The following is a 22,704-nucleotide window of genomic DNA, read 5'->3' as shown; positions in this document are numbered from 1 at the left end:
CACCCCCCCAGTACACCTTGTTTAACCAACTTTCGGTTGCCTGATAATAATTACATGCTCTGGAACAAATGCTTGTCATTTCTGTTAACCTGTAGAAGGTATTATAAGGGCATTTCTTTACGCCAGTAATTTTTGTCTTTGTAATAATCCTGTCACTGTTCCTTTCACTATCAAAGTTTCATTCAGTAGGAACAATCACGCATAAGGCACAGCAACATTCTGCTAGAAGTGGCAGAGCTGCTATTCTTCAAACCCTTGTCTTCTATAAGATGGCCTGGGGTCTCCCAACAGAGGAGGCAGCAGTTGGTTTCCTCTTCATGTGGATAATGTAGCTCTGTAGACTCGAGAGGCCTGGACAGGTTGGGGTTTGTGGCCTGCCAGTTCTTCTCCTGTCAGGCCAGCACCTGTCTGGGGCCCTTCCTGGCTGCGTATATTCTGCAAACAGTGCCTTGTTCCAGTGATCTAAGCTCGTCAGCTAGCCTGAGGGGGTAGGTAAGGGTATCTCTCTGGGAAGAAGAGATCCAGAGTGGATTTCTTGCTGATGAAACTGGTGAGATCTGCAGGGACCTGGTTGGAGAAATTGACTTTAGTTTTTCTCTGGCCAGCCTTCTGTTGATATCCTAACATCTATGTGTGCAAATTGTCATTTGTAGAGCACAGTTATTGGCTAGGGATCCAAGGTTGGGTAGTTGGAAACCCATGCTAGGGACTAAAGACACACAGAATACTCCTGCTTTTTTGGGCATTTTACTAGGGTGCATAGATAGACATGGGTTCCCTATTACAGTGACATGAAAGCAAGAATGTGGTGTAGCACTATCCAAAGTTTGGAGGACAGAGGACACAAAAATAGGCGTGACCAGCACCATAGAGTTGACTGAGGAAGGCTTTCTCGGCAGGCGTTAGAGGACTGGAGCAGGAACTTGTGGGGAGCCTCTGGCAAAGTGTCTCCCCCATCTGTCTTTGACTTCTGCCAGGGCTTCTTGAAGTCACCAACCGTAAATGTGGCATGTAGGGACTCAGCCTGGAAAGCGTGGGGGTCTGGTTCCCTTTCCCATGTACAGGTGGCGCTCCTACCTGCAGGCACCTCTGTTGAAAAGGCAGCGGCATCCTGAGGTAGGGAGGGGGTCGCACAGAAGAGAGGACATTCACAGTCTCACCTGCAGGAGCAGCTCGTTTTACGGCTTAACATCGGTAGATAGACTAACCTTCCTATCAGCTTTGTTATGAGCTCCTCAAAGGAAGGGAACTAATTTAAGTTCAACCTTAATAAGCTAAGTTTGAAAGGTGAATTGTAGCCAAATGAACATGTTTAAGAGAAATGATGAAACGATGTCACTGGTTGTCTGTTATTTTGGGTTACCTGTTTTCAATGTTTATTGTTTGTGCCAGTAGTCAAAAATTGATTCAAATAACAATTCTATGTATATGCAGGGTACAAAGCAGTGTTTACTTTGCTTTAAAGAAATCCAGTCTCTTGTGCTGGGAGGAGATCAGCAGTTAAAGCCATTTACTAGCCAAGCTGGCTGGCCAGGGCTCAGGTCGCAGTGCCCACATAAAGCCAGACGCACAAAGTGGCCCACACACGTAGAGTTTGTTTGCAGCAGCAAAGGGCCCTGGTATACCCATGCTTTCTCTCTCTCTCTCTAGTGAATAAAAATATTTTTAAAAAATGAGCTCCCGTCTCTGAAGGTTAGTATTTAAGAGTTTCCTTCTAAACATGTTTACTTTTCAGGAAAATATTAGATAAAACAAAGTATACTTACAATTTTAACATAAAAAATAGTTCATTTATCACCGTGCCCTGTAAAATTTCAAGGCTTGGCCATCCTAATTTGTCATTAAGAAAGAGGAGGTCTGGAGAGATGGCTTAGCGGTTAAGCGCTTGCCTGTGAAGCCTAAGGACACCGGTTCAAGGCTCGGTTCCCCAGGTCCCATGTTAGCCAGATGCACAAGGGGGCGCACACGTCTGGAGTTCGTTTGCAGAGGCTGGAAGTCCTGGCACGCCCATTCTGTCCTCTCCCTCTATCTGTCTTTCTCTCTGTGTCTGTCACTCTCAAATAAATAAATAAATAAAAATTAAAAAAAATAAAAAATAAAAGAAAGAGGAGACTTCGAGATGTTTATATGTCTTGTCTATGGGCATATGGTTGCCGTGATGGTACAGGAAAGAAACCTCATTTCACATCCAACCCGGTCTCCCCGCTACTTTCTCTGTGGCAAATGTTCATTTTTAATTTGTGACTTCAGAGGCTGCTCCCATAGCTCTTCTGCCTTTGCCTAAAGCCAGCACACATACAAGTATTTTTAGCCAACTTTTGGACATTACTGTTGCAGGCACTGAATTGCTTCTAGATTATTGTTGGCGGGGGAATTTCTTGAATTTGAAATGAATTTGCCTGTGACCTTTCACTTTATTGTACAAGGAAAAATTTTTCCTTTCCAGGCTGTGAACTTAATTTTACCTAATTCCTCTCTGGATGCAAAGACCTGATATGCTGAAGAAAGTTCATGAGGGACAAAGAGTCATGTGATGTCAGACCTGCGGTGATATGTAGGTGACGAGCCTGGGCGCAGAGGAGTGGCCTGAGCTGTGAGGCACACTTGAGTTCCCATCCTGACTGTCAACTTAGTAGCTGTGTGACCTTGGGCAGCTTACTTAACATTTTGTCAATCTCCTTTTCCTGACTTTATGTAAAGGAAAATAGCAGTTTTACCTTACCTACTTACTGTAAGGGTTAAGTGAAGGTTGGTTACATTTTAAATGCATATTACATCTCATTTTCCTGTCATTTTTCAAGAGTATATAAAAAGAACGAGTTAGAATTGGTCTGGACCCCGATGTCTAGATTGCAGCCTTGTCTCCATGGCTTGCTGTGGCAATGAGATTCCCTTCCTTTGGCCTTTGCTTACCTATACCACGCCCTAGCCAGACCTTGGATCTTCCTGAAGCTTGGTTGATTGTGAATTCTAGAGTTTCATAGCTGTTGAGTGACAGAATTAGTACCAATCTGGGTTTTTTAAAATTCTTATATTTTTAATAATTTATTAGAGAAGAGAATATGGGTATGCCAGGGCCTCTAGATACTACAAAAAAGCTCCAGACACATGCACCACCATGTGCATCTGGCTTACGTGGGTCCTGGGGAATCAAACCTGGGTCCTTTGGCTTTGCAGGCAAGCACCTTAACCATTAAGCCATCTCTCCAGCCCTCTTTATTTTATTTTACTTATTTATTTATTTTTGAGGCAAGCCCAATAGACTGGCCCTTTTTTTAATGTGAGAGGCGGGGAGGGAGAGAATTGGCACACCAGGGCCTCCAGCCACTGTAATCAGACTCCAGATGTGTATGCCCCTTGTGTGCATGTGCATCTGGTTTTACCTGGGTACTGGCAAATTCAAACCCAGGCCATCAGGGTTTGCAAACAAGCGCATTTAACCACTGAGCCATCTCTCATCTCTCAAAAATAAATATTTCTATTTATTTTTTCTCTTTCTTGATTTATTTTTAGAGAGAGTGAGGCAGAGAATGAGAATTGGGGCATTAGGGCCTCTGAAATTGACCTCCAAACACTTGCACCACCTAGTGGGCATGTGTGGCCTTGCGCTTGCCTCAACTTTTATGTGTCTGGCTTACATGGGATCTGGAGAGTTGATCGTGGGTCCTTAGGCTTTGCAGGCAAGCGCCTTAACTGCTAAGCCATCTTTCCAACCCTATTTTTTTCTCTTTGAAGCAGGGTCACATTCTAGCCAAGGCTGGCCTTGAATTCATGTGCTCCTCCTACCTCAGCCTCCCAAGTGCTGAGATTAAAGGCGTGTGCTACCACATCCTGCGAGATAGTATTTTATGTTGAAGGCAGTGGTTTGAGGTAAGACACACCCAAGAAACGTGGTTAAAAGCTCTTGCTTACAAAGCCTAATGGCCCAGGTTCAGTTCCACAGTACTCACATAGAGCCAGATGCACAAAGTGATGCATACATCTGGAGTTGGTCTGCAGCAACAAGAGGCTCTAGTGCACCCATTCTCTCCCTCCCTCTCCCTCTTTCTATCTGTCTCTTCCTCCCTCCTTCCTTCCCTTTCATAAATAAAATATTTTTAAAAAGGATTTGTGATAAAATACATAAATGTGAACTAGTATAGTTAGTAGATGTCTGCTTCAGAGTGCCATAAGATGGACAGACTCATGTGAGCTCAAAACTTGTTTTGTTGTTTTTGGTTTTTTGAGGAAGGGTCTTGCTCTAGCCCAGGCTGACCTAGAATTTATTATGTATTCTCAGGGTGCCTCCAACTCATGGCGATCCTCCTACCTCAGCCTCCTAAGTACTAAAGGCCTGCACCACCACACCTGGCTGAAACTTTGTGTTTTGTTGTGCAAGGAAGGTTGTGATCTCTTTGACAGTAGCTTACTAATTATGCTTGTCTTGAGGCTTTATAGCAGGGTAGCAGCTATTTTTGTTTATCTTTTAAAATTTATTTGAGAGCAACAGAGGGAGAAAGAGGCTCGAGAGAGAGAGAGAGAGAGAGGGAGAGAATAGGTACACCAGGGTCTCCAGCCACTGCAAACGAACTCCAGATGCGTGTGCCCCCTTGTGCATCTGGCTAATGTGGGTCCCGGAAAATCGAGCCTCAAACTGGGGTCCTTAGGCTTCACAGGCAAGCCCTTAACTGCTAAGCCATCTCTCTGGCCCAAATTTTTTCAATTTTGGTTTTATTTATTTGTTTATTTATTTGAGAGTGACAGACAGAGGGAGCAAGAGGCAGAGTGAGAGACAGGAAGAGAAGCAGATATTTTTAAGTCTTGTTATATGCTCAGTTTCAACTAAACATTAAGTCATACAATTCTTTTTTTTCAAATTCTTATTAACAACTTCCATGATTATAAAAAATATCCCATGGTAATACCCTCTCTCCCCCCACTTTCCCCTTTGAAACTCCATATCCTCTCCCCATCTCAGTCTCTTTTATTTTAATGCCATGATCTTTTCCTCCTCTTATGATGGTCTTGTGTAGGTAGTGTCAGGCACTGTGAGGTCATGCCAGGCCATTTTTTGTCTGGAGGAAGTCATCCAATCCTTAAAACAGCCATGCATGGTAGTTAGGTAGTATTCCAGTTTTGTAGATGACAGCAGTGAGGTTTCCAGAAAGTAAATAATTTTCTTAAATCAACAGATATCAAAGGCACAAACCCATTCTATCCCAACTCTGACACCGCTTACCATGTCAGTGCTCCGGCATGACCCTGCTGACAGAAACTAGGAGCCATTGTAGAGCTGGACCCGGGACAAGAAGAGTGGGCAGCCCAGCGCAGCGTTTGCTTGCTCCTGTTGAGATGCTGCCCTCAGAGCTGAGCGCGCACCTGCTCCCTGGGGAGACAGGAGGGCACAAGCCAGCAAACAAGGCCGAGCAGTCAGCATCCTATATGGAGGTGGTTGGCAGAAATACCCGCTAGGTGCTGCGAGAGACAGGCTTCTCTGACTGGACTTCTAACTGGCTTCAGTCTGAAGGGCTGGAGGCTCTCCCAGTGGAGAAAAGGGCAGAACATGGCTTATCTGTGGCCTGAGACAGACTAGTGCTGCCAGAGAGAAACAGAATGGAAGCCATGGAATAACTTAAAATTTTCTAGGGCTAGAGATATGGCTCAGTGGTTAAGGGCTTGCCTGCAAAGCCTAACAAGCTGAGTTTGATTCCCCAGTACCCATGTAAAGCCAAATGCACATTGGCGCATGCGTCTGGAGTAGCTTTGCAGTGGCTGGAGGCCCTAGTGCACACATTTCTCTCTCCCTTCCTCCCCTCTGTTATCTTTCTCTGCTTGCAGATAAATAAAATTTTCTAGTATCCACATGAACAGTGGTCAGAGAAAGACAGGTGAAATTAATTTTGATATGTTTTCTCAATCAGCTCATTGCATTCAACTTGCTACTATTCCAGTATAAAAGGTTAGCTGGGCGTGGTGGCACATGGTGTTAATCCCAGCACTGGGAGGCGGAGGTAGAGGGATCTTTGTGAGCTCGAGGCCAGCCTGAGACTACATAGTGAATTCCAGGTCAGCCTGCACTAGAGTGAGACCCTACCTCGAAAAAAAAAAAAAAAAAAAAAAAAAAGGAAGGAAGGAAGAAAAAAAGGGGGGGGGGTATTAAGACCAGTTATTGAGGGAGAAGGCTACTAAGTCCTTGAAATCTGGTGTATATTTTATCTTTACAACGTTTTAGCGTGAAAGCACATGCTAGCCAGTACAGAGCCTGTGGGTGCCCCCGCAGCTCGCTTTCAGAGCTCCCTCCCTTTCTGGTCATCCCAGGTGCAGTGCCCTCCTTCAGGGTGCAGCCTCGGCCCACCTGGCCTCTGGGCTTTCCGACTTTCCACTTTGGCACGCGCTGGCCACCTGGTGTAAGCTCTGATCTTACAAGATACAATTATGTCTCTGAAATAGGATCTACTTAAGCCTGCTGTTACCTGCCCCAGTCTGTTCCTTCTGCCACTGTGCTTCGACACTGATGTGTTGCATTAGTATTTTCAGAGCCTTTGACATCTGCACCTCATTCAGCTCTTTCAGCTGCTCTATGTGATGGGTAGGGCTTCTTCCATGTTGCTGAGGAGGAGGAACTGGAACTTAGGGAAATTAATATGCGAGCTTTTTAAGATCAGCCAGCTAGTAAGTGGCACAGCCTGCTAGAAACCCCCACCTTTGTGGACTCCTTCAGTTTTGTCTGGTGTTGGATGCTTCCTGCCCTTGCCTGTGTTGTGCTTGTGGCCTCCCTGGTGTTGCTGTGTCCTTGGACTTTCTCCTGAGCCTCTCCAGCAGCTCTTTCCTCCTGGAACATCCCTCCGTAGCACAGCCACCCATCAGAGTGCTGTCTTCTTGCAAGGCTGGGTAAAGTCCAACTTGCACTCCTCCTTTGGTCAGTCCCTCCTCCAACTACGTTGTGAAGCTGGGATGTCTGAGTTCATTGTATATTCTACTTGACATGAATATCTGCTGTCTCCTGTGTTCCAGAGCTGCTGTATGCCCTAGAGAGCAAGGTGTGCCAGCTGTTAAACTGGGAGAGCCAATGTTAGCTTTAAAAAGAACCCAAGGGCCTAAAGAGAAGTCTTAGCAGTTAAGGCACTTGTCTGCAAAGCCAAAGAACCCAGGTTTGATTCCCCAGGACCCTCCTAAGTCAGATACACAAGGTGATGCATGTGTCTGGAGTTTGTTTACAGTGGCTAGAGGCCCTGGCGTGCCTGTTCTCTTTCTCAAATATATAAAAATAAACTGAGAAAAGCAGTCAAACAATCATTCAGTTCCTTCAAGGTAGGCCACAGAGGGAGGCTTCAGGAAAAGATGTGGGGCAGACACAAGCTGAGCCCTTGAGAATGACTGGTTCCCCTGGCGTAGGGAGAGAAGCATCTGTTGAGGTGTCCTAAGCCAGAGGAGAGTGACTAGAAGTGAGGACCTCACCAAGGACCTTGTGCTGGTTTGAGTATAAAGTATCCCTTTAGCGTCATGTGTTTGTGACTAAGCCTCTTACTCAGCCTCTAGCTGGTAGAGCCATTGGGAGGCGGAGCCTTGCTGGAGGAGGTGTGCCCCTGGGGAAAGACTTTGAGACTTACTACCCAGCTCCAAGCCCAGTACTTGACCGACTTCCACCCAGAATTGTGACGGTGTGGGCCAGCTTCCCGTCTTGTGCCATGCTGTGCTGTGCCATGCTCTTCCTTACCATGATGAAGCTGTAAGCTGAAATAAATCCTTGTCATCCATCAGCTGCTTTGTTGTTGGTTTTCCGAGGCAGGGTCTTCCTCTGGTCCAGGCTGACCTGGAATTCACTATGTAGTCTCAGCTGGCCTCGAACTCACAGTGATCTTTGTGTCTTAGCCTCTCGAGTGCTGGGATTAAGGGCGAGTGCCCCCATATCTGCCTGGCTCCATCGGTTGCTTTTGGTTGGGTCTTTCATCCCAGTCGTGAGAAGGTCATGCCAGACCCACATACTGTGCTCAGGATTTAGAGCCTTCCTTCCACAAGGACAGGGAGGACCTTGTTGCAGTCAGCTTCGCTTTCCAACCTAAGTGCAGTTTGTGGGCAGGAAGGGTTCCTTCTGGCTTTCAGACTCGAGGGGAGGCTTCATGATGGCAAGGGAAAACGATGTCATGAGCAAAGGGTGGACGTCACCTCCTGGACAACAGCAGCGGGAATGTGCCCAACACTGCAAGGGAAGCTGGCTATGACACCCATAACCCCGCCCCCACCAATACACTGCCTCCAGGAGGCTCCAGTTCCCAAATTGCGACCAGCTGGGGACCTAGCATTCCAAACACATAGGTTTATGGGGGACACCTGAGTCAAACCACCACAGACTTCTCGAGGGCGTTGCATCGCTGTCTCACTGTAAAAGGTCACAGCAGCGCTGGCAGCTGCAGGAGTCAAGGTTGCCATGATGTGAGGAGACCCCTGAGGCAGCGTCAGAGGTGACGTGTCATAGGCAGGTGAGCTACGGTGAAGTCGGTGGCTCCCATAATGCCAGGCAGTCATTATGTGGCACTGGAAAATTGAACACAGGCCAGTAGGCTTGACAAGAAGTGCATTGCCTGCCGTGCATCTACCCAGCCCTGAGCTAGGTCAGTGGGTCTTGGTGATGGGTCAGGTGTGTGGAGCTGTCCGAGAACGCGCAGGTCTTTGATGCTGACATGCCTGCACAGCCCTGCTTGTTTTAGAGATGCGTGTGATCAGAGGCAGGGCTGGCCTCGGTAGCACTGTCGGATTCACTTTGAATGCTCGGCTTTTAAGGTGGTGTTGAAAGTGATTTCGTCTTTGCTGTTATCCATGAGAAAGCTGGTGGCACCCACGTTTTGTGTTAGGAGAAGGCTTGGGAGGCCAGGTGACTTGTCTGCAATGACACAGCCAGGAAAGAACTGAGCCTGAGCTAGAGATGGTGGTTCAATTCCTAAAACTATTCATCTTTTTGATTTTAAAATATTTTTATTTATTTGCAAACAGAGAGAGAATGGGCATGCCAGGGCCTCCAGCCACTGCAAATGAACTCCAGATGCATGTGCCACTGTGTGTCTGGCTTTACGTGGGTACTGGAGAATTGATCTCAGTTTATTAGGGTTTGCAGTACAATGCCTTAGCTGCTAAGCCATCTCTCCACCCTCAAAGCTGTGTATTTAATTTTTTTTTTTTTTTTTTTTTTTAGTTTTTCGAGGTAAGGTCTCACTGTAGTCCAGGCTGACCTGAAATTCACTATGTAGTCTTAGGGTGGCCTTGAACTCATGGTGATCCTCTTACCTCTGCCTCCCAAGTGCTGGTATTAAAGGCGTGTGACAACACGCCCGGCAAAAAAAAAAAATTTTTTTTTCTTTATTTGCGAGCAGAGAGAGAGAGAGAACAAGAATGTGTGTGCCCGGGCCTCTTGCCACTGCAAACCAGCTCCAAATGCATGAACCGCTTTGTGCATCTGGCTTTGTGTGTGTGCAGGGGAGTTGAATCCAGACTGTTAGGTTTTGCAAGCATGTGCCTTTAACCACTGAGCCATCTCTCCAGCCCCTAAAACTGTTTATTTAAAGCCATTCCACGTGGTCTGTGTGCTGTGTCTGTGTTGACCAAGCTAGCCAACTCTCCGCGTACTAGCTCCGCCTCCCTCCTCTACACACCCTGCCTGCCAGTTGTCTTCTCCAAGATCTGTGTGGCGGCGGAAGAAGGGGTGCTTTCCCAGCCCGGCCCTGGCTGGGACACAGCCACGCCAGGACTCTTGCTTGCCTTTCCATTCACTGTGCGCCTGCTTCTCTCATCGCCGACACTCACCCTAGGCAGTCTTGGGGGGCCGGAGCCCAGGGTGAAGACATTTGCGTAGGGCTTTATATTTTCTGCTTTCAAAGCGTGTAACAGGTATTACCCTTTGGTCATCATGTGGACTCTGCAAGAAAGGACATGCGCATGGCTCCAGTGAGTGTATGTGGAATGGGCACCCACTGTGCTTGAGGCACTGCATTGGCATGTGCCTGGTGGCACAGGAAATGAAGATGATACAGTCCTAAAAGGAAATAAAAACAAGTGTTATCAGTATGTGTTCATTCTACCCATAAGAGGACAGGTGAGAGGTACAAAAGTTAAGGGACTTAGTTGCTCCAGCTTTGGTCCTCTGAGCTGGATGTGGTGGCACACACCTGTACTCTTAGCATTCAAGAGACAAAGACAGGGCTGGAGAGATGGCTTAAAGGTTAAGCGCTTGCCTGTGAAGCCTGAGGACCCCGGTTCGAGGCTTGACTCCCCACGACCCACGTTAGCCAGATGCACAAGGGGACGTACGCATCTGGAGTTTGTTTGTTTGTTTGCAGTGGCTGGAGGCCCTGGTGCACCCATTCTCTCTCTCTGTCTGTCGCTCTCAAATAAATAAATAAAAATATTTTAAAAAGAGAGAGACAAAGATAGAGATGGGTGTGGTGGCGCATACCTTCAATCCCAGCACTCAGGAGGCAGAGGTAGGAGGATCACTGTGAGTTTGAGGGACTCTGAAACTGCATAGTGAATTCCAGGTCAGCCTGGGCTGGAGCGAGACCCTTCCTCAAAACAAAAACAAACAAACAACCACAAAAAGACAAAGACAGGACAATCACCTGAAGCTCAAGGCCAGCCTGGGATACATAGACCTGTCTCAAGAAAAAAAAAACCACTTTGGTCCTTTGAATAAGGAATCACGGGGATTGCTTGTTGAATAAGAATTGATTTCAGTCAGGCGTGGTGGAGCACGCCTTTAATCCTGCACTCAGGAGAAAGAGGTAGGAGGATTCCCATGAGTTTGAGGTCAACCTGGGACAACAGACTGAGTTCCAGGTCAACCAGGGCTAGAGTGAGTCCCTACAAAACAAAACAAACAAATAAAAACTTGATTCCACCTCACAGTCTACGTTGCATCTCTGGGGGCAGAGCTTCATGATTCATGGGCTGCCTAGAGCCTTTCTGGCTACTTTGCCAGACTTTCCACTCCATTTGTCCAGTCCTAATTTGGCTGATGAGAGAAGTAATGTGTGTAGCTCCACAGAGGTTGCCTGCACACAGCCTCCCTCGAGGCAGGGCTGTGCAGGCTGAGGAGGCTGTGTTACTCTCTGACCATGGGGAAAATTCTGCTCTGAAGGCAAAATCCTTGGGGAGTTAGGATGCCAGGAGCCTGCTGGAAGCTTTAGCCTGGGAGATAAGGAAAGGCCCAGGTCAGGGTTCAGAACATGGACTTTATCTGGAGGGAGCATGCTGGCGGGGGCTCTTCTTCCTGGACTTTGAGGGACTCACTGATGCTCCCTTGTCCCAGGCTCAGGGCTAGGCAGATGGCCTGGGTTCATTTGCCCTGTAGCCACAAAATGCCAGATGCACAAAGTGGTACATATGTCTGGAGTTTGCAGTGGCAAGAGGCTCTGGCTGGCTGGCTCTCTCTCTCTCTCTCTCTCTCTCTCTCTCTCTTTCTCTCTCTCTCTCTCTCTCTCTCTCTCTCTCTCTCTTTCTCTCTCTCTCTCTCTCTCTCTCACACACACACACACACACACACACACACACACACACACATCCTTGCTCTCTTTCCCCTCACAAATAAGTAAATAAATTTCAAAAAAGCAAAGGTGCTGTATTTTTTTTTTAAGGGAGCCGGGCATGGTGGCGCACGTCTTTAATCCCAGCACTCGGGGAGGCAGACATAGGAGGATCACAGTAAGTTCGAGGCCACCCTGAGACTACCTAGTGAATTCCAGGTCAGCCTGGGCTAGAGTGAGACCCTACCTCAAAAAAATAAAAAAAAGAAAAGAACTAGTTCAGCCCATATGCAGTGCAGTGTTCCTCTTTTTCTTCCTCCCTGTCTGTCAGGCATGTATGTTAGGTGCAGTACTTGAGTGAACTGCACACCTTTACTATTCCCTCGAAATTACTCAAAAACCTGGTCTTTCTAAAACACGCCGAAGTACCTAAGTATGCTGCGTGTTTATAAAATACATGGTATATTGTGTGTACCATGTGTATGTAATGTGTGTGAACATGTGATGTCTATATTTGTGTATGGATGTGTGCACATATATGTGTAGGCATACAAAGAAAAAATAATGACCAGATCCATGCACTTAAAGCCACAGGTTACAGAACTTTTTACATAGGAATACAAACCTTGAAGTCAGACCAGTTAGTTATATGAACTTGTTAACTGTCATCTTAATCTCTGTTTACTCATCTAAAAATGGGGGTACACCACTTACTTAATTGGGGCTTTGGAGGATTAACTGAGACACTAACTCAGAGGTTCGGCACAGATGCTGTCATAGCTCCTGCGGAACATGGATGTTGTGGGCTTTGTCCTCATTTTGCACAGCTGCCTTGGGGTGGTGTAAGACTGGAGGGGCCCGGCGCCCCACTTTGATGGCTGGAAATACTTGTTTGCTTACTGTTACTTCTTTAAACTCCAGAAGCCAGTCCTGACTGAGCTCAAACTAACTCCTGTACCTTTTGTGGATCTGAGTCAAGGAGTGTAAGTGGTTCCTGGACAAAGTAAGATTCCTACCCCATCAGAAGAGGCTAACTCTTCCCAGCTTCAGCTGATAAGCCTCAAGAAATAAGCCCAATGATGCCTTTTCAAGTGAAACCAGAAATTTGTATTTTTTCAGGTCTGAAATTGCTGAGTCATTAATTTCCTTACAAATGAAATATATATATATACACACAATATCCAAATATACCACAGGCCAACAAAAAGATTAGCTGGGCTAGCTCTCTGGGAAGTATATCAAGCAGCACCTTGCTTCATCGCCACTTTGCGAGCAGGGGTGAACAGAGGTATCCACAGAGTTCACAGAGCAGCTTCTCTGCCTCCCGCTGTACCATACCGGAGCTTACAGGGTGTCTGCGCAACCTCCCCTGCAGGGCAGGAGTTTGGGAGAGTGCAGAGAGTACGGAGAAGCGCGCGCGCGTGCGCGTCTGAAAGGAAGAGGCAAAAGACAGCCGACATCACAGAAAGAGGCAAAGCATAAAGCAGTAATAAACAAGAAAGGAGACGAATACTTACACTTGCTTAGTTTTATAAGAAGAAACAGAAAGGAACCAAAGATAAGACAGTCGCTAGTAACCTTGGTTACTGTGGAGAGGAGAGAAGCAGGGGAGGGACACTTGAATGTGCAGTAGATTTTTCACTTTAAGCGTTAATCATACAAATGATGAACATACAAAAAGTAACATTAAATAAACCTGAAAAAGCAGACCCTAAATTTAAGTGTACAGAAGAAAGAAATGCAAATACATTTCTAGTTTGTAACATAAAGAATCCAAGCCAGGCTTGTTGGCACACATCTTTAATCCCAGCACCTGGGAAGCAGACATAAGATGATGACTTTGCACTGAGGCCACCTTGAGACTACATAGTGAATTCAAAGTCAGTCTGGGCTAGAGCGAGACCACCCACCTCAAAAAATACAAAAACTCTGGGCTGGAGAGATGGCTTAGCGGTTAAGCGCTTGCCTGTGAAGCCTAAGGACCCTGGTTCGAGGCTCAGTTCCCCAGGTCCCACGTTAGCCAGATGCACAAGGGGGCGCACGCGTCTGGAGTTCGTTTGCAGTGGCTGGAGGCCCTGGCACGCCCATTCTCTCTCTCTCCCTCTATCTGTCTTTCTCTCTATGTCTGTCGCTCTCAAATAAATAAATAAAAAATGAACAACAACAACAAAAAAGATTTATCCCAATGTGAAATACTACCTCTCTGTCCACCTTTAAAAGAAAAAAAAAAAAACAAACTCCAAAGTAGGGGGCTAGAGAGAGAGCTTAGCAGTTAAGACGCTTGCCTGCAAAGCCAAAGGACCCAGGTTTGATTCCCCATACAAGCCTGATGCAGAAAGAGATCCATGTGTCTGGAGTTTGTTTGCAGGGGCTAGAGCCTCTGGCGTGCCCATTCTGTCCTTCCCTCTCTCCCCCCCCCCCCCACTCTCTTGCTGTCTCTTCCTCTCAAATTAATAATTTTAAAAAAAATCCAAAGAAGCATATAATACCAGCTGGTGGTGAGGTATAGCCTGAGGTCATAAAGAACTGAGTAAACCTTGACTCAAGATTATTGTCCATAGCACTACTGGTGTTGTAATTCCATAAGCTTGTTCTTTTGTATTATAAAATAGAGCAGGTGAATAAATACAGTAGTGTTTGGAGTAAGATTCTCACCATGAGAAAAGGAAGATAGAGTGTGGAATACAGGAAGAGGACTCATCCTGTTGTGAAATGGGACGTATCTGTGAGTTCAAACTTTGCGAAATTTATTTTTTGTTTGTTTTTCAATTTTTTTCGAGGTAGGTCTCACTCCAGCCCAGGCTGACCTGGAATTCACATGTAGTTTCAGGCTGACCTCGAACTTACAGTGATCCTCCTACCTCTGCCTCCTGACTAAAGGCATGCACCACCACGCCCGGCCTATTCCATAGCTGTTTATAGAAAAGAGGGCCCAAAGCACTGAACACCTAGCAGCCCGGCTTGCTTCCAAGCCCACTCTCTGCTTAAAGACACCGGGGTTCCTTAGAGAAATGTTCGGTTCCAAGTCTGGTATAAGGAAAGGGCAAGGTCAACCCAGAATTTTTCGGCACCAGAAGCAAGGACATGAACAATGACATGTGAGGTGTGTTTTAAGGACATGGAGGGCATTTGTAGAAGGTCCCAGTGTCCAAATTGGGACTTAAAAAAAAAGTTTGCTTTTTTAAAATGAGTTTATTCCTCTGATACAAGTTTTATATCTTCCCTTTCTTCTGGGGCATGTTTTTCTTCTGTGTGGCCTCCTTTTCTGGCTTAGGAACAGCCCTTTCCTTTTCAGTGAGATTGTGTGTGTGGTGGGAGGAGCACGTGTGTGATGTGAAGAGGGCGATGTGGTGCCCGAGAAGACTAGTTGAGAGTGCCCAGAGTAGACTGGGCAGAGTCCGGCTAGATGTGTGCACAGTGGACGGTAAAAAGAGAGGCTCACGGGGGCTGGACAGCTGGCTTAGCAGGTGTTTGCCTGCAAAGCCAAAGGATCCCAGTTCGACTCTCCAGGACCCACGTAAGCCAGATGCACGAGGGGACGCATGCATCTAGAGTTCATTTGCAGTGGCTGGAGGCCCTGGCATACCCATTTTCTCTCTCAAATAAATAAAGTATATATTCTTCTTTAACAAAAGAGAGACACATATTTTTTCAAGATCAAAAATGACAGTTAACAAAACAGACAAATGCTGAGAAAGGTCAAGCACGCTCGCATGCTTGAATTAAACAAAGGAAGCAGTTGCTTGGTCAGCGCTTCTGCCGTGGTGGGATGGGCTTGCATTCTTTCCCTCCTTGCCATGTTTCATTTAGCACCCTGCCCCGGTATGCAGGGTGTTGTGAGTACTTCCTGGTTCAAACCTATAGAACCAGTTTTGGGGGATATACTGTCCCATTGGAGCTCAAACCAGTTCCCTTTTAGAGTGAGTTCCACCACCATAAGGTGTGGATCGTCCCCTCCCTGGTTCACTCCTGGCTTGCCTAGCTCCTCAGCCATGTGGAAGAGGAAAAGTGGAGGCAGGGTCAGTGTTCGGGAAAGGGAGGACAAGGAGGGAGGAGGTGTCATCACTGTTGCGGTCCGGTCCCCACTGCTGCAGAAATCACCGACCTAGAGCAGCTTGTGGGGAAGAGGCTTATTTTGGCTTAGAGACTCGAGGGGTCGCTCCCATGATGGCAGGGGAAAATGCTGGCCTGGGCAGAGGGTGGACGACAGCAGCAGGAGAGAGTGCTGAACTGTGGCAAGAGGAAGCTGGCTATAACACCCGTAAGCCCGCCCCCAACAACACACTGCCTCCAGGAGGATTCAGTTCCCAAATTGCCATCAGCTGGGGACATGGCATCCCGAACACCTAAGTTTACAGGGGACACCTGTACCAGACCCCCACAATTATCTTGCCTCTTTTCTTTCCCTGCCTTTTCTTTGGTAAGGCTTCTAATCACCATAGCGTCTAGAAGTCTTCTACACTGCTTCTTTAAAAGGACACGTTTTTAGATAATTGGTGGCTTTTCTAATATGAATATCCTTAATGGCTGTTCCCTCCTTCTCCAGCCCATCCAGCAGGGTCTGTGGTAGGTCTGTCAGTGAGCTGGGCTTGAGGAGGTGTGCCTGAGATGGGCGGGGGCGGTAGGGGGTTTGTTAGTGATCATGTAAAGAAAGGAGCAGCCCTGGAAAGGTTTCTGAAGTGCCTACAAATCTCTTAACTGGACAAGTGTCAGTACCCTGTCTCAGGGATGCCATCCAGAAAGTATGCTCACAGGGAAATCTCTCCGGGGCTCCCTTCATAATCCCAAATTTAGGATAAATGAGGAACTTGAGCTAGGCTGCCACATTTTGATTCTCCTAGAGGAGAAAAAGGCCATCACTCAAGATTTTCTTTTGTCACTCATCTTGTACCAAACCACCTTCCTCTCTCCTTTCCTCCCCCCTTGTCTCTCAGATTTTCTAATGGATTTTTAAAAAATATTTATTTATTTAAGAGCGGGAAAGAGGCAGAGAGAGAGAGAGAGAATGGGCGCACTAGGGCTTCTAGCCACTGCAAACAAACTCCAGATGCACCACCTTATGCATCTGGTTTACATGGGTCCTGGGGAATCGAACCGAGGTCCTTTGGCTTTGCAGGCAAGCACCTTAACTGCTAAGCCATCTCTCCAGCCTGTCTCTCAGATTTTTTAATTAATTTATTTATTTGAGAGAGAGAAAGGCATATAGAGCATGGGCATGCCAGGGCCTCCAGCTGCTGCAAATGAACTCCGGACACATGTACCACTTTGTGCATCTGGCTTATGTGGGTCCTGGGGAAATAACCCAGGGTCCTTTGGCTTTGCAGGAAAGTGCCTTAACCGCTAAGTCATCTCTCCAGCCTGTCTCTCAGATTTTAAAAACCTTCTAAGGGCTCTCTCTCTCTCTCAAATCTATACCCACACTCAACACCAAGGTGACAATAGTCTGGCCATTCTTTTTATCTACCAGTCCTGCCTTATATAGGCATGTATTCCTCCTCCATTCACTACTGTCTTTTCTCTTCCTTCTAGCTCTCAAAATTAAAAACAGAAAGTTGTATCATGCTCATGTGGCTGTTTGCACGTTCCTATCATACCTGTCTTAGCTGTGATTTCTTTTGGAGGAACCTCCAGTTAGCTCATCATGGGCACGTGATCTTTGTCCATCCCCTTGACCATCATCTGCAGTCAAACCTGTGTTCATCCGCCTGCAGTCATGTGAATCTGCTTCTGCACTCAGGTGCTCTCCACACTAGGTTGAGCTGAGCAGTAGAATTGTCCTAGAAAGCCGTGGATTCAGCCTTCACCTCCCCAAATTTGAACATAGTTACCAGGTTCCAAATAATTCTTCTGGGTTCCAATAGGGTGTGGAAAGTCAGCTTCCTGTCAGGATCAAGAAGACCAAAGTGAGGAGCGTTTTGGTATCCCAAAGTAAAAATGGAATTTCTCTGGAGGAAGTCAAGCTCAGCCTGGTGTGGTAGGTACCATGGCTTCACTGAATTCAGACAGCAGAGAAGCAGTTGGGACAACAACAAACTCTTCTGTGCTTCAAAGTTACTTTTGTCAATTTCATGCAGGTATATAATATATTTTGCTCATATCCACCTCCGTGACCTCCTGCTCCCCTCACTACTGTTGGTTCCCTTCCTCCTCCCAGCGTATCCCCCTTCTCTTTGGTGAACCAGTGAGTTTAAGTAGGATTGCTTTACATTGTCATGGGTGAGGAGGGAGATTTTACACACACACACACACACACACACACGAGCAAGCACGGGCAACTTTCATGCCAGTAAAGCTCATGTCTTTCCCCCCTCCAGCATTCATTAACTGTCGGTAGCTCCTGGGGAAGGGGTGGTACCTGATCTGGTGTAGGTAACCACAGCTGCTGAGTTCGTGAGCTCATGGCCATGTCCTGTCAGAGACAGCTTTCCACAGCACTCCTCCTCTCCCCCTGGTTCTTGCCTTCTTTCCACCCCCTGTTCTGTAGTGCTCCCTGAGCCATGGAGGGAGTGATGCAGATGCTTTGTTAAAGGCTGAGCTCTCAACAGTCACTTCTCCTCAGCACTTTGACCAGTTACACGTCTTTGCAAAGACTACTGCTCACTGCAGAAAGAACCTTCTCTGACCAAAGCTCACAGCAGCACTAATCTGTGGGCATACACATAAATATTTAGAAGATACTTTTTTATTTGTTTGTTTGTTTGAGGTAAGGTCTCATTCTAGTCCAGGCTGACCTGGAGCTTACTATGTAGTCTCAGTGTGATCTCGAACTCATGGTGATCCTCCTATCTCTGCCCCCTGACTGCTGGGCTTAAAGACTTGTGCCACCACACCAGGCTCCTAGAAGGTACTTTAGAAAACCATATATTTATTTGAGAGCGAGAAAGCAGCAGACAAAAAGAGAATGAGTATGGGCACTCCAGTGCCTTCAGTCACTGTAAACAAATTCCAGATGCATGTGCCACTTTGTACATCTGGCTTCATGCAGGTACTAGGGAATTGAACCCCGGGCCATCAGGCTTTGAGGCTTTATAAGCAAGCACATTAAACCATTGAACCATCTCTCCAGCTCTTAAAGCACTTTTTTTTTTAATTCTTTTTTTTTTTTTTTTTTTTTGGTTTTTCGAGGTAGGGTCTCACTCTAGCCCAGGCTGACCTGGAATTCACTATGGAGTCTTAGAGTGGCCTCGAACTCATGGCAATCCTCAGACCTCTGCCTCCCGAGTGCTGGAATTAAAGGCGTGTGCCACCACGCCCGGCTTTATTTATTTATTTTTATTTATTTGAGAGCAACAGACAGACAGAGAAAGAGGCAGCAAGAGAGAATGAGAATGGGTGAGCCAGGTCCTCCAGCCACTGCAAACGAACTCCAGACGTGTGCGCCTTCTTATGTATCTGGCTAACGTGGGTCCTGGGGAATCGAGCCTCAAACCAGGGTCCTTAGGCTTCACAGGCAAGCGCTTAACTGCTAAGCCTTCTCTCCAGCCCTTGAAACACTTTTCTTTTTTTTTTTTTAAATTTTTTATTTATTTATTTGAGAGCGACAGACACAGAGAGAAAGACAGATAGAGGGAGAGAGAGAGAATGGGCGCACCAGGGCTTCCAGCCTCTGCAAACGAACTCCAGACGCGTGCGCCCCCTTGTGCATCTGGCTAACGTGGGACCTGGGGAACCGAGCCTCGAACCGGGGTCCTTAGGCTTCACAGGCAAGCGCTTAACTGCTAAGCCATCTATCTCTCCAGCCCTTGAAACACTTTTCAAAAAATATTTTTTATTTATTTGCAAGCAGAGAGAGAATGGGCATGCTAGGGTTGTTCGGCTTTACAGGCAAGCACCTTTACTGCTATCTCTCCAGCCCAAGAAGCACTTTTATAGACATGTGAGCATGCGTGCACGCACCCCAATAATAGTAATCATTTCCCTACTGGGGCCTATGATTTCTCCAGCCATGAGCTCTTGACCAGGTTTAAAGTGCCAGGCATGAATTCTCTCCTGTAGAAACAGTCCTCAAACTCAATCATAAAGCAGTTGGTCATCCCCATAGAGCCATGTCATTATTCACTAGTGGGCACATCTTGCTTCTCTGGTCGACAGTATAGCATGCAAGGCCCACAGTTAGAACAACTGTTAACAGTTCTCTCCTAGTGCCTTCCAACACTGAGAATACTGGCCAGCAGGAAGGAAGGCTCTAGCTCAATTCCAGCTTGATTTCTCTTATGTCCTGCAATCAGTAGGGTCTTACCATCTAGTTCTGGTAGGCAGTCAAGAACAGTGCCAATATACTGTATTATTCTGGGGGCCTCAGGAGCCTTCCTGACCACAACTCATAGAGAAGTATCCTACCCCTGACACTGGGTCTTTTGCTAAAAACACTTTCTGACCAGACTGCTGATGATCACTGTGCTTGAACTAAAATTCTTCACCCTCTTGCTTGTATCACTGTTGCCTGCTAGCGTCCAGAGCAGTGCAATACAACAGAACTCCCTGCTGTGATAGAAATTTTCTACTCTGCACTCCATGTAGGATGGTGCTATTTGCCATATGCAGCTATTACATGTCTTCAGTGTGGCAAATACAACTGAGAAATTGAATTTTAATTTTATTTCAAAACTTAAATAGCTACAGGGGCTTGTGGCTCATTGCATGAAGTCTAGATTCTAGAACCTAACAGTACCTTAATAACCTAATAAATGAAGCTTTGCCCTGGGTAGGAATGTGGGCAGTGGACGAGAATGATGGACCAGGGTAATTTGAGGAAAGACAGAAGTTACAGCTTATAGAAGCTGACTTTCTTCCTGGCTTGTAGGAACAGTAGTAGACAACAGTGCAGGAGGAAGGACGGTGTGAATAAACCCAGAGGACATTACAATGAAAGAGAGCAGGAGAAAGCAGAGACCGGAAGTAGGACTAAGCTCTGTGCTGCTGAGCACTGTGGACACCAGTAACGAGACCGTCAGCTATGGTGGACTTGGCAGACAGGCGGCTCCCGCTGAGAGCCTGGTGGGGGAAGGCGAGGCACTGGGAGTCGCGGAGGAGCTCCGAGAGGCACCTGTCTATACGTCTACTGTATCTTCCAGTAGGTGCTGTGGCTAACAGGCTGGCTGGGAAGATGACCGCTTACTCCCGAACAGAGCAGGGAGTTCTGAAAGACTTTAGGCAGCCAAATGAGAGGGTGAATTTGCATTTTAGCAAGCTTACTGCTGTGCTGTGGCCCAGGGTCCTTAGGTCTGTTGTGTTTTTCTTTTGAACCCGTCCTCTTCAATGTCTTGTCTGGCTTATGTTGTGTTTTGTTTTTCTTCCTCTTTTCTTCCTTCTTTCCTGCATTGCTCTCTCCTGGGTCCCCCGCCCGCCCTCTTCTCCTTGATGTCCTTCTTTCTCTGATCCAAAGATCATCCACTAAAAAGCAGGCTCAACTGTCCAGGTAAGAGGGTGCCTCCAGGAGGGAGGGAGGGAGGGAGGGAGGGAGGAAAAAACCCTTCCTTTGTGTTTTAAAATTGTTTTGTTGGAGACAGAGGCTGTCCATGTGATCCAGGCCAGCCAGGAGCTCACTATGTAGTACAGGCTAACCTTGAACTCCATACAGGCCTCCTGTTCAGACTTCCAAGGACCAGGGTTGTAGGTATGCAACACCTCACCCAAGTTTGTTGGGTAGCATCTGCCCTTGGTTCAGAATTTAAAGAGTATAAAAGAGAATGTAACATGGAGTCTCCAGTCCCATGCCGCAGCCCGTGGCAACCAGTGCTATTTTAGATAGGCTCGCATTTTTGCTTATGTGTATAAAACTAAATACCTTTTCCCTTTTATCTAGCATTTTAAATGTCCACATAATTCTTTATCTTGATTTTTCCTTTTTTCTAATATTTGTTTGTTTATTAGAGAGAATGGGCATGTCAGGCCTCTTGCCACTGCAAACTAACTCCAGACACATGTGCCACTTTGTGCATCTGGCTTTATGTAGGTATTGGGGAATTGAACTCAGGCCACCAGGCGTTGCAGACAGGTGCCTTTAACTACTGAGCAACCTCTTCAGCCCTATCTTTTTCCCCTCAATAACATATGAAGATAATTTTTTTATATAAAGTTCTACATGGCCAAGTTTCTTATCATTATATTTGTTATAAAACAAATTATTTAACCAGTCACCCATTGTGAACAGTGAAATTATTTCTGATGTTTTTTGCCACCGTGGGTGCATGCATAAGTTATCACTAGGATAAAATTACCCTTTTCGAGCTGGAAAAAAAAAAATGCCCTGTTAAAGCAGTTGATTCAGGAGCTGGAAACTTGTATACTTTCTGTAAACGAGGGCCATTACCGTGATCAGAGTTTTCCTATTCCTTTGGGGTTCTAATTAAAGAATAGATCAAGCAATGAATTTTTCTGACCTATGGTACTTTGAAGCTTTGGAGTCTTTATTTTTTTGTTGTTGTTGTTTGACTTATTGTTTGTTTGTTTTTTTATTTTATTCTTTGAGGTAGGGTCTCACTCTAGTTCAGGCTGACCTGTTACTCTGCAGTTCCAGGCTGGCCTTGAACTCATGGTGATCCTCCTACCTCAGCCTCCTGAGTGCTAGAGTTAAAGGTGTGAGCTACCATGCCCAGCTTTTAATTGTTTTAAAGCAAAATGCCTCAAGCTGGCACAGGAACAGATGTGACTGTGGAATTGAAGTACACTACCACCAACAGACCAGAGTCCTGTTCTCCAGTGATACCCAAAAGATACACAGAATTTTCTTAGGCTCAGGCTATTTCCATGCCTCTCTTTTCTAAAGTAGTGTGCAAGTTGTAGGTGCCCAGTAGGTTAGTACCAAATGCCCAGTTGCCATCCTGGAGACTGCTGTTGTGTCACATTGAGGGATAGAGAGGGAGCGCTCACACGGGGGTTGCCTCCGCCGTGCTCATGTCGGCCTGTGTGTGTGTCTGGCATGCCATGTCCTTCCTTCAGACTCCTCCTTGTGCAGATCATCTCCCAGCACTAACCAGCTGTTTGTTTTTCTTGCATTCATTTTCTCTGCTGCTCTCCGTTCTGTTCCATCAGCCCCATTGCAGCCTGGTAAGACTCAACAAATGCATGTATGTGGCACACTCCTTTGCTTTTGTCTCTTTGTCATCTGACTCCAGGAAGGGCAATTCCCCTTCACACCCTGCTAGATATTAAAAGATTGTGCTTGCCCTGGCTGGCCAGGATTCCAGATAGGTGGTGTTGCCACCAGTGG

At 46.5% G+C, this 22,704-nt stretch overlaps 1 protein-coding gene across 17 annotated transcripts in view; it reads left to right on the top strand.

The window, feature by feature from the left end:
* Positions 1–22,704, top strand: part of Arhgef11 (Rho guanine nucleotide exchange factor 11) — a 125,821-nt gene that overhangs the window by 48,534 nt on the left and 54,583 nt on the right. For 14 of the 17 annotated variants that reach the window (XM_045138053.1, XM_045138042.1, XM_045138048.1 and 11 more), the window contains exons 2-3: positions 20,878–20,910; positions 22,527–22,541. The exons of 1 other annotated variant lie outside the window; for it this stretch is intronic. In XM_045138053.1, the coding sequence (XP_044993988.1) occupies positions 20,878–20,910; positions 22,527–22,541 (48 nt within the window). The remainder of the gene's footprint in view (positions 1–20,877; positions 20,911–22,526; positions 22,542–22,704) is intronic. 2 more of the 17 variants (XM_045138046.1, XM_045138043.1) reach the window with 2 other exon arrangements.

This window comes from Jaculus jaculus, chromosome 19, assembly GCF_020740685.1.
Source record: "Jaculus jaculus isolate mJacJac1 chromosome 19, mJacJac1.mat.Y.cur, whole genome shotgun sequence".
Lineage (NCBI taxonomy): Eukaryota > Metazoa > Chordata > Mammalia > Rodentia > Dipodidae > Jaculus > Jaculus jaculus.
The sequence above is the reverse complement of the archived record's forward strand: the minus strand, read 5'-3'. Positions and strand labels throughout refer to the sequence as shown.